Below are 11,900 nucleotides of genomic sequence, written 5' to 3' on the forward strand. Positions count from 1 at the left end.
TCGGGTTGATGCAACCATTCCTTGATTGTGCGTGACCTGCTCTTGTTTAGGAGTTGATCTACTGTTTGCTGACAATTAGGAGTTGATTTGATGTTTGTTTGACGATAGCAAACATGCCGCCTTTTTAATCTGCCTAACGTGGAAAAAGTAAGACTAATGCGCAAACGAAAACATTATTGTTGAAGGGCTCCTTGTTGAAGCAGACTGCATCTATTTTGGCTCATTGTTGAAGGGGGATTTATGGGAATGCAGTTTTCTGTGTCGTGTTGTGGCTTGGGGTATGTTGAAATCCGCCTCTATAACTCGTATTTTTCCTGTTTCGGTTTGGATTTTGTTTAAAATATTAGAGTTTGCATTGTTTGTTTGTGTTTCTTGTTTGCCTCTATATGTAGTAAGAATAGCTTCAGCCTATGTCGAATATTTGTCTGTTTTGGAGCCAGAATAAACGTTAGAGACTGTTAGGGTTAGGTTTTCTTTTTTTTCATCATTTTCTGTGTCGTGTTGTGGCTTGGGGTATGTTGAAATCCGCCTCTATAACTTGTATTTTTCCTGTTTCGGTTTGGATTTTGTTTTAAATCATCAAGGTTTGCATTGTTTTTTTGTGTTTCTTGTTTGCCTCTATATGTAGTCAAAATAGCTTCAGCCTATGTCGAATATTTGTCTGTTTTGGAGCCAAAATAGATGCATATCGTCGCGTTAGGGTTAGAGACCACTAGGGTTAGGTTTTCTTTTTTTTCATCTAATGAGCACCTGAGAATAATGGAAACAAAGCATAATATTTCCATAGTTTCATTTATCTATGTTTTATTCTGTCGTTTTCCTCTGTATTGCAAAGGACATGTTTGTGTGTGTGTGTGTGCGTGTGTGACTGTGTGTGTGTGTGTGTGTTGCTTCATATTCACATATATATACTAGCACACGCCAGACCGCAAACAAGCAATGCAAACCCTAAAGGTTTTCAACAAAATCCCAAAAATCAGCCCTCAACAATGAGCCATCAACAATCAAGCCTTCAAAAATCGGACGCCCTTCAACAATGAGCCAGAATTTACGCAGCCTGCCAAACCCATATATATATATATATGAAGCAATACACACACACACACACACACACACACACACACACACACACACACACACACACACACACACACACACACGTCGGCAGTTGTTTATTTTTTTCTGGCTTTTAATGTGCGTGTATAAGAACGAGCATTTCATCTTTAACAACTCTGCTCACTATGGAAAACTGACACATATAATTATGGAAATATACATACCTTTAAAATCTTGTAGATCTTCTTCACTCCGCCAAACCACAAACAAGGAAACTCGGTATCTTGACACGACCATGTTGCAAAATGATGCCTAATTTTCAGAGATAAATCACAAAATGGCACAACAAATAAAAAAATAATTATTAAATGTCTTAGGGTTTCAAATTACCGCAGCTGTCTAAGCCTCCACCCAAATCGTTGTACTCTTGACACCTCCTGAGGCCACACTCACAACCACCTCTACGATACAAAAATGATATAAAAAATTACAATCGAAAACACAGGGTTGACGAAAGAATCATAAAACTATCATTATCTGTTAGGGTTTGAATTTACCGATGCCGCCATAACCCTAAACAACAATCTTCAATCGTACCACCCCCCTATGCGAGCCCTACAATACCTTTGATACCTCGGCTCCTCCCTGCACATGAAAAAACCCGCGTGTTAACAGGCAGCTCCATTATACCCATGCATGCGGTCGGCTTTTGCCCTCCCCTTCGGAGCCACAGATATTTTGACAATGCATACCTATAACTACAATTGAAGCGCAGCTCCTTCGCTCAGTGATTCAACCAAGGACATTGTCATGCCACGATCGACATGAATTTACACCATCGAATATTTTGTTTCGCCTACACCAGTGCGTTCTGCATGTAGCTCCCGGACGAAATATATTTTCAATTTCTGCAAAATCAAGTTCTCATTGAAAATTTTTTAAAAAATTAATTGAAAACTGTGCCCATAACACGTGACCGCCGATGTTAATCGACTCGTGGACGCAATAAAACGAGTTAGCCAAAAAAATGGCTATGTGGCCATTCAAAAATAAATAAAATAAAAACTGGCGATCACCAAAAATGTAAACCGCCTGACCGGCGATATGTTAACCGCCTTGCCCGATGTAATCGTCGCATCGCGGTGATAACAGTCGGGAAAATATTAACCGCGAGCAAGCTTTTCCGTCAAACGCAAACCGACAACATCATCCACGTCCTCGCCGCCACAAATTCTTCTATGCCATCTATGGGTCCCAAGAACATCGCTCTCATGGACTTGTCGTACTTGAATGGTATGCCTTTGGCATCATATGCATGCCGTTTTGGAACCAGAGTAGCTACAACCCTAATGATGTTCCCCTCACCATCATGGAGTCTCATTTCTTGATGTTTGAGCTTGACCCCACTTAAATTTTATTATATTTTATTTCAAAATTGAATTTTACTTATTTGAAATAGTACCTTGTACCACTTCACTCCTTTTTATAAATTGTGTATTATTATCTTTTTACTTTAAAAAAAACAAAATAAAAACTTAATCCAAGAAACAGACTCTCCCCATAAGAATTCTTTTGATTCAAAATCAAAAAAGTACTTTTATTAAATACAGCAGAAACTACAATGCCATCATTACAAGGACAAGAACTCCTGTGGGACCAAAACTCTAGAAAAGCTGCCTTCTTTACAGAGTTCGAAAAATACATGTCCGATTAGCCCTCGTAACATAAAAGTTAAAAAGCCAAAACAGGATATGAAACCAAAGCAGCCCCACACATCCTAATAAAACAACAGAACCAGACCGCACCACCCACTCCGATCTTGACCTTCCTAACCAGAAGTCAGCGAAGAACCCAACACCGGATAAACTGTAGGATGGGTAAATATGAAATAAACACAACTATTTTAACATCAAGGTAGACTCCCAAACACAAGCTCAGGCTACTCCAATTCAGGTGACACCAATTGATTCTTTTCTTCCTTGATTATAGCCAATGATGACAGATGCAGATCTTTCATGTCCTGCCGTAGCCAAGTCATTCCCATTGTTGGCGGTCGCTAAAAGGGTCTTGCTAGGTACTGGATTATTCTCAGTCGAATTATCTAGTCTTTATGTTGTCCGAGAGTAATTTATGTATCGGTACATCAGAAAAGCTGGATAACCATTTCCATATCTTCAGACGTTATCTAATTCTTATGATGCACTAATGCAGAAGTTACGATGCATGAGAGTAACTTATGAATTGGTCATTGGAAGGGCTGGATAGTCATTTCGTTCTCCAATAATCCCAGAATTTAACGGCACCCAAATCATTCCATCATTGGCGGTCACTACACGGATCTGATCTTCTTAGACACTGAATGTGTTCTCAGACACTTAGCCAGCCCTAAGATACACTAATACATAAATTATGATGCATGAAAATAACTCATGTATTTTGTACATTCGAAGGACTGAATAACCATTTCCTTCTCGAATGATCCCTGAATTCACCTGCAGTAAAGTCATTCCCATCATTGGCAATCGCTACAAGGGTCTCCAAGACTCTCTCTCTGCATCCACGTGCAGCCAAATCATTCCATCGTTGGTAGTCGCTGCAAGAGTCTGCAAGAGTCTTGTCATGCACCTGGCTGGTATTCTCCAAGACGACCCCGACCATATCGTTGCATGCTAGAATCAGTTGGGCCAACGTCATTATACTCTGTAAGGCTTGCAACATTTATTGGGCCCAAACAGTATAGGTGCCCGTGCAACCATGTCTTCTCAGCTCGGGTAATTTGTCCAACATTTTGACTACTTTCCATTTAGTAATCTCTGTCCCAGCAGATTGTTATGAACCCAGTTTTGTTCAGGGCCCAGGCTAACAGCCTTGGATATTTAGCAAAACACCAGCTTATAAGGATATATAATGACTGCAGATAAACATGTAAAGATGTCAAAAGAACCCACAACACACGTCTTTCCGAGTGCAATATCAACGTCTTTAAGATGGGTGTATTGAAATCCGGGAAAACAATAGATCAATGATATAGCCTGGATAAAAAAGTATAGAGCAGATCAAACAACTTAGAAATGTAGATAAACAATTTACAAATATAGAGCAGATCGAAAAAACTTACAAGTACAGAGCAGATCAAGGCCGCCTTTTCTCTTGCTTTCTATTGTCTGATGATGGATTATGAGGGCCTTCTTTTATCTTGCTTCATCATCAGGGCCTGGATTATGAGGGCTTTCTTTTATCTTGCTTCATCATCAGGGCCTTCTTTTCTCTTGCTTTCTATTTTCTATTTTCTGATGATGGATTATTGAATTTGATTGAAAACGTCAATAAAAAAAATTCATCCAATCCAAAAATGCTAAAACGGTCTTAGCTGTTAAACCCCCTCCCACTCTTGCTTGAATCCATCCGAGAGGCCACTTGGAAGTATGATGGCAATTGAAACTGCTAGCATCTGTGAATAACAGGGGTCTACAATCTGTGTAAGAAACTCCAAACAATGCCATAATCGATCACAAAATGCTTCTGCTTTCCACATAGACCTCCTTCAACTACGCATATAAATTAACCTCGATACTGTAATATTTCATTTTATCGATTTCAAAGATTTTTTATCGAGTTATGGCGCTAGAGAAAGATGTCAAACCTCCATCATACTCAAAATGAAAGCAAAATAAAGTCGAGAATTGTGCTGCCCAAGAAAAAGCGAAGGAAATAAAGCAGCATCCACTTTTTCATTCTCTTTCGATTTGCAGCTCCTTCCATATGTTATAGAGACACCAAATCGCAATGAAAGTCAGACGTTTCTCTGCTAGAGAAAATCAGAAAGTACCTTCCATTGCCTACAAAGAAAGATTCAATCGCTAAATTAGAGATCCATCACCTAAATTAGAGATCCTTCCATTGCTAGAGAAAATCAGAGAGTACCTTCCATTGCCTGCAAAGAAAAGTTCCATTGCTAAATTAGAGATCCATCACCCATACGAGCAGAGCATAGCATATAAAGCAGTCAAACAAAAAAAAAACACACCTCCTGAAAAAGATCTAATTTTATGCTACCATACTAACTGGCCAGCCAGATTACATAATACAAACATCTTCTAATGCATGAGGAAAAATAAACCATCAAAATACTTATAGAATTCGATGCCTACGCTCAACAGCCTTCCGACTACTAGATTTAAAAATTCCGCAACTTAAGCTTTTAAGGAGGCACCATGAACGGATCTGTTTAGGCATTCATCTTGATCAAAAACTTTTAAAAACCAACTGTTTCAAGTCAGTGATTTCTATGAAATGTAATAATAATCTGATCTATTGGGTAGGGTATCAATGGTATCCGTATCACATATAATGTTCATAAATATGTTTCATGTATCTGGGACTTATTTGAAGTAAAACGATGTAGCCCTTTGGGTTCTGTAACCCGTTTCAGTGCGATGAGATCATGCATAGGATTGTAACTCAGTTTTAAAAATTAGGGTTTCAGCAGAAACAGCTGACACCGCAGCTAAAAAACATGTGTTGAAAAAATTATCACCCCAATTCCTTCACCCCACAATAAAAGAGGAAACCATGACATAACAGAGAAGAAAACTTACAAGAAACACGGCATGCCGAATCCTCAACGGATTTAAGTTCGTTTGTCAAAATTTATCTCTGGCCATCAAGGCCATTTTAACAGAGTCTTTTGAAGCGAAAACTCCTCTGCTGAACTGCAAAGGATATGAAAAAATATAATAAGTCTCTGAGATCAAATGGGTTGTGTATGGATTAAGATTTTAGATGATTTTTTTCCTTTCAGCCTTGTTATTGTACGATCATTGTTGTATATTTAAGATCTATTTTATTTCTGAAATCCAATGCGATTTTTGTATTTAAGATTCAACTTCACACAACCCACCTCAGAAAATCCCGCTTTGGAAAAACTCTCACGAAAATATTAGTTGGTGAAAAAAACCTACAGGGATATGAACACTTCATGTCATCCGAATTGAAACGAAGACAAAGTTCTGCAACACAGAAATGGCACCAGTCAAAACTAACAATACATTCACCAATTTCCCCACCAATGATTTCATTTACATGTGTAATTTCCCCACCAATACAATATATTAGTATTACATATGCTCAGTGCAAAATATGTGTAAAATAAAGGTATTCCGGCCTTCAATACTACTGCATAATTCTCTATGGTACCAAAAGCACTGTGTCTGTTCTGACAGGCAGGACTAAAACAGGCACCACATTTAACACAACTCTCCATTTCCCGACCTAGATGCTAGTGCTACATATACATGTGGATTTCATTTACAACAATAAGAGGCGAGCTAGCCTGTATTTACAGTAAGAATAGCAAAATGGGTAATTTTATCTGAGACTTAAGTTATGATATTACTTTACGCCTCGTACCCTAAAAATAACTAAAAGGATTCCTATCTTATTTGGGTTGTATGTTGTGATTGGAATACCATGTCTTCCCCAAATAAATACAATAACCGTTCCACCGCCCAGGATCCTTCTGTTTCATCGTTTTCAATTTTTTCTGGCATTAGACAGGTTCGGCAAAGAGGGCATGTTTTCTGATCATGATCAAGCCATTTATCCAAGCAATTCTTGTGAAAAATGTGGCAGCAATTTGTCAGCTGTCTTATCTCTTCATTTTCAGCAAACTCATTCAAACAGACAGAGCATGATACCTCGTCAAATCCGTCAAGACTGTCTGTTAAAACCCCGAATGTTACTACAGGAAGGCGCTCCCTTATCATATATGCGGTAGCAGAGCAAGCAGCTGCGGAACGCTCTGTCAGATCTGCGAATTCCTGCTCCAAAAACTCGGCTAATCCAATGAAACTGAGGAGCCAACAGATTCCATTCCTGATAGATGAAAGAAGAAATACTGCATTGAACAGCACTTTGGATATGATGAACTCTGAGTAGCCTGCAGGAAAACCCATCATAGCAGAGGAAGCAGCCTGTTGCAGACGGATTTTGGTTCAGATATATCAATCCCCACTCAACTGGGACTGTAAAACAAATATTTTATGCAGAATGCTTGGAGTTTCAACAGGAGTTGAGCCCAACTCGACTGAGAGTCCCTAGCAAATGCGAATGATGCAGGTTTTAGGCTTTGTGCGTAACAGTTCCGACCCAGCTCAGTTCGGAGGAGTAATAAATTGGCTTGTGTAAACCCAGATATTTCTGAGACCAAAAAGATATCTGGGCTAGGTAGAGATCCAGATGAATTAGAAGCAAGAAGCCTCGATTATGTACACAAATGAGTTTGAGGTCTAAAAACCTGAAGTTCAAAGGCCTAATTTGTGCAGAACTCCAACAAAATTGGCCTAAATCTGAGCTTCCTAGATGAAAATTTAATAATTAGGCCTGATGCAGACTCTATAGCAGGTACAAATTTCAAAAACCAACACAGATTTTGGAGCCAACCCAAACCAGTTTTGGGCCTAAAATATGACTTCTGTCACACGAAACAAATGCACCCCCACAAAGACTTGGGCCTTCAAAGTAGATTTTAAAGCAATTTCTAGCTGACCCACAAGAGATTAGGCCTGCAAAAGCTCACTCTACACAGCCGAACAAAAAAAAAACAGCAGATTTCAGCAGAGTAGGCCTACGAGGACTTACTCCGACAGCATGAAAAGCAGATTCGTAAGCCGAAAGGTGCAAAAACAGGCCTAGCAAATCATAGATTCCTGCTCATCCAACTGCAAAATTAGTGAACATAAGAAAAAAACACAGACCGATTGAAGAACAACTGGAATATCACTGACAGCATAAAGGAGCCAAACCCAATAAGAGCATTTGGGTATTAGAGCTTTCTACTAGATTGAATCAACACTGCTAATAAAGACAGCAATGTGATCTCTTCAAGAAGCAAATTCTCAGAAGAACAGCATTTGCTTCAGAAACCTTGGGCAGAGAAACCAAGAAAGGAATCCAAAGCTCTGAGCCTATTAGGCTAATAGAGAGGAGGGGAAAGGGGAGGTTGGAAGAGAGCCCCTGCTTGGTCTTTATAGCAATTCAGGGGCTACTTTTTGTGTTGAGTCACCCTCACCCACCCACAAACACACGACACGCATTGACAGGACAAGAATTGACAGCCACTTTCATTTGGGGCAGCCAAAATGGTATTGTAATTACTACCAAAAGCAATTGTATTATGCCTTTGATTAGGATTTTCACAGTTCCCTGATTTTGATATATGAGAGGAAAGATGTCACTGCAATATGTTTTGTTGTGATGGGTGAAAAATATTGATTGAATAATGTGGGGTTGCCTCTTAGTGGTGATGGGGTGAGTCAGAGGTAACTTGAGGGCTAGTGCTCAGACCTCGTTGTTAAGCATGGAGAATGTGGGAAAGCAATAAATAATAGTGGGCTTTGCAAGAATTTTGGACACACATGGCGTCTTGGTGCCTTTTGTACAATACTATTTGTCCCCTGTTTTCCTCGTGCTGTAGCTGTGGGCACAATCTTCAATTTCATAATTAGGTCTTTGTTTGCTTGCTTAACATATATTTTATTTATTAATTTATTTATAATATTTTTTATAGGTGGAATTGGTAGTGGTGTATGGTGAACTATAAAAGGTTAAAAGGTTAAATTTATATATGACATTTTCTTATGTAAGCATGAGAAGGAGATCTATTAATGGTTTAATATAAATTATTTTAAGGTATATAATTTTATTTTCTTTAAATCAACATGTGATTTTCAAATGGAGGCACATTACAATCAATGAAATATGATTTTACTAATATTTATTTAAAATTTGTACAATATTAAAATATTTTATGTAATGGAGCTTAAATTAATGTGTTGTTATCAATTATTTAGGATGGGATGTGTTATATATGTGCAAGTGTATGAGAAATATAGGTTTGACTATAATTTGTGTTTAAATTCTTTTATAGGTTTTATAAAGGGTCATCAATTAGTCTATCAAATATATAAAATCTATTAGTTATATTCATAATATTTAGATTTCAATAAGTTAAATATATAAGTGTACCTAATAAAAGTGGGTACCATACATTTTTATTCTTTTGTTGTACACTTGCTTTTGGGTATTATCATAAATGAAATTTCATAATGTTCAATTATATTGTTTTGCATGTGAATTGAGTCTATCCTTAAATCATAATTAGCTCTCAATGGTTCAAGTAACTCTTCTTGTAACATTTCTATTGCCTTGGACTAAAATATCAGTGTCATCATATTTGTAGACTAGGTTGTGTCAAGATCCAGTACTCCTTTTTTGAAATCTTATCTTTTACTCCCTAAATTGGCCCTTTTAAAACTTAAATATTACACATCAACTTGTTCATTGATATTTTAAGAAAGGGAGAGGAGTTATGAGGTTGATGAAAGAGATGATTGGTAACCCTAAATTTTCAACTTAGATAATGCCCCTCTCCTTTGAATTAACTTTGATCAATGCTCTTCACCATTCTTGGCTACTTTCATTGAAATTCTCTTTGATTGATAATCTTTTTGTTAGGTTGATTGTTATCTATTATGATTTCCCCTTATTGTTTTCATGTTGTCTTTTGTTTTGATTGTAATTCATTTTAAATTTATCTGAATTGGTGACTATTTTACATACTAGCCTACAACTAATGTAAGAACTAGTGTTTGAGTTATCATTGAGTACTTATGGGATTCGATTTGCCTTCTACAAATTAAGGCCCATGCTTCGAGTTGGGTGTGGTATATGATTGTGTTAAGAAGAGAGAAAGGTGAAGAGGGAATGGAGAGTTTGAAAAAGTCCTATTGTTGTATTATGAATGTTGAAGATCAAGATAAAGATCTAAATTTTACCAAATTCAAGGTGGTAATCAAAATAAACTATGGAGATGGAGAGCATATAGAAGAGGGAGAACAATTTGAAGTTCAAGAAAGTGATATGTCTAGAGAGAGAGAGAGAGATGATAGGAGGCTGCTAAAATTTGATTATTTGAAATTTTATAACATCTTTCAAAACTTATAAAAGTTGTATTATAAATCCTAGAGATCTGAAACCATTCTCAAACATCCTAAAAGTATATATACATAAAATATAACTTAAATAAATATCCATATATAAGTATCATTTATAATTAAATATTTTTTGCACTTACTCATATATTATGTGTCTATTTAGATGTTGGAAACCACCAAGTTAAAAATATTCATATACATATTATCAATTTACTTTGGTCTAAAGGTAAAGATAACAAGAAAAGACATTCATTGAAATGAGATTGGCATTTCCTAAGCAATAATAATGGTAGGATGGGTTTAAATAATTAAAAATTTATGGTTTGGCTTTGGCTACAAAATATATTGTTAAGGCTTTAGAAGGCAATGAGGCTTAAAAAGTGTTTGTCAAGAAAATATTCAATATGATACTTCAAAAAAAGGCTAAGCATTGGAAAGGACTTCATCGTCATGACTTCTTAATTAATATTTTTTGTTGGTTAATGCATAAAGTTATAGTTTGTTCTACAACATTTGAAGGGCATGGGAGAGTGAAGTGTCTAATGACTAATGGAGATGCTCTTTGCAAAGATAAGGGTAAAGTTTGTAGTTATTTATCTATCTGACTGGAAAAATAAATTTCTTTCTTTTTTTTCAAGAGTGCTCTACTAATTTCTAGCACAAAAAGGAACTATTGATTTAATACATTTGAATCTAGTTATGTTAGGGGTCAAAATTATTTCAAGAAAAAATACTCCCTACCTAAACCTAAAAGAAATCCTCTCTATCTTAAAAAAAAACTTTTTTTATATTAATTTTTCAGTAGAATTTAATTTCAATATTGAAAGTTTAGAGAACTCAAATGGTAGGATGGTAAATTATGTTTTTCAATATCAACTCTTCCAAAATCTATAACATGTTGTATGACTCCCAATCAGTGATTGATCATATTAAAAATTGTTGGAATGTTAAATTTTGATACTAAGTACTAATCTAAATCAATTAAGTGGTGTAGGTATAAGTCTCTTAAACTTGAGAAATCTTTTATTAGTTGACTTTTATTAATTGAATTTTTTTCTATTAGTTTTATTGTTTATTCTAATCCTTCTCTTGTAAAGTTTGAGATATCCTTAAATCTTTTGTCACCTCCTTTTTTTATTGTAATTTTTCTTTAAATTGTTTAAAATTTACTCATGGGTAATATACGTAAGTGGGGTAATAGGAAAAACCTCACTTGGCAAGAAATTATTTTTAGTTATGTTGATGGTTTAAGATTTAAGAATAATTTGTTTTTGCTTGTACTCTCATTTGAGATTTTGTGGTTTATTTGGAAAAGGAGAAACAATAATTTTTTTCTAGGATAAGAAAAGGCATTGTACATAGTTTTCCAATAGACATACACTTTTTAATAGTGTGTCACAAGTTATAATGGTTGTGGATCTTCCTAGGGAAATGTTCATGAAGATTATTGACAAAGGATCAACTACTATTTATAAATCTAATATTAAATATGCTAAATTTTGGCTACATGATTACAAAAAGTGGATGAAAATTTTCTTATAGAATATTTGGAGCAATATTGTAAAAAGCATGGTATTTTTCTTGATTCCCTCTCTGAATGATAATCTTTTTCTTCAGAGCCATTATTGTTTTTTTGCCTCCATTCTTCTCTTGTGACAGGTATTTTGCTTGCAGGTGTTCTTGGGATCTCTGAAGTTGTATTTCTCAACTTCTTGATGGTATCAGAGCCTACATCTGCTACTACTTGTTCCTAATTTTTTCGGAAGAATTTTTTGAAGGCTAGCGTTTCAAGTTTTTCAAAGCCTTTTATTTGAATATGGGGTGCTTCTTTGTTTCTGGGCATTTTAGGCT

The 11,900-nt window shown here is 36.1% G+C and overlaps 1 protein-coding gene and 1 long non-coding RNA gene across 2 annotated transcripts; both read right to left on the bottom strand.

Annotated features, from left to right (window-relative positions):
• Window positions 1-2,641: 2,641 nt before the first annotated feature.
• On the bottom strand, window positions 2,642-4,270 carry LOC131857471 (uncharacterized). The gene is made up of 2 exons (XR_009358762.1): window positions 4,175-4,270; window positions 2,642-4,088 (listed from the first exon to the last, which is right to left on the bottom strand). It is a non-coding gene; the product is annotated as an uncharacterized LOC131857471 (long non-coding RNA).
• Window positions 4,271-6,105: 1,835 nt separating this feature from the next.
• On the bottom strand, window positions 6,106-8,063 carry LOC131030587 (brassinosteroid-responsive RING protein 1). The gene has a single exon (XM_057961453.2). The coding sequence runs from the start codon at window positions 7,011-7,013 to the stop codon at window positions 6,489-6,491; it is 525 nt and encodes a 174-aa protein (XP_057817436.1). The 5' UTR covers window positions 7,014-8,063; the 3' UTR covers window positions 6,106-6,488.
• Between the last annotated feature and the right edge of the window lie 3,837 nt (window positions 8,064-11,900).

The sequence above is a fragment of the Cryptomeria japonica genome, chromosome 8, assembly GCF_030272615.1.
Source record: "Cryptomeria japonica chromosome 8, Sugi_1.0, whole genome shotgun sequence".
NCBI classification, from domain to species: domain Eukaryota; kingdom Viridiplantae; phylum Streptophyta; class Pinopsida; order Cupressales; family Cupressaceae; genus Cryptomeria; species Cryptomeria japonica.

What these genes read in the sequence shown, in the direction of transcription:
- LOC131030587 (XM_057961453.2), bottom strand. Translation starts at nt 7,013, where the DNA reads ATGATGGGTTTTCCTGCAGGCTACTCAGAGTTCATCATATCCAAAGTG.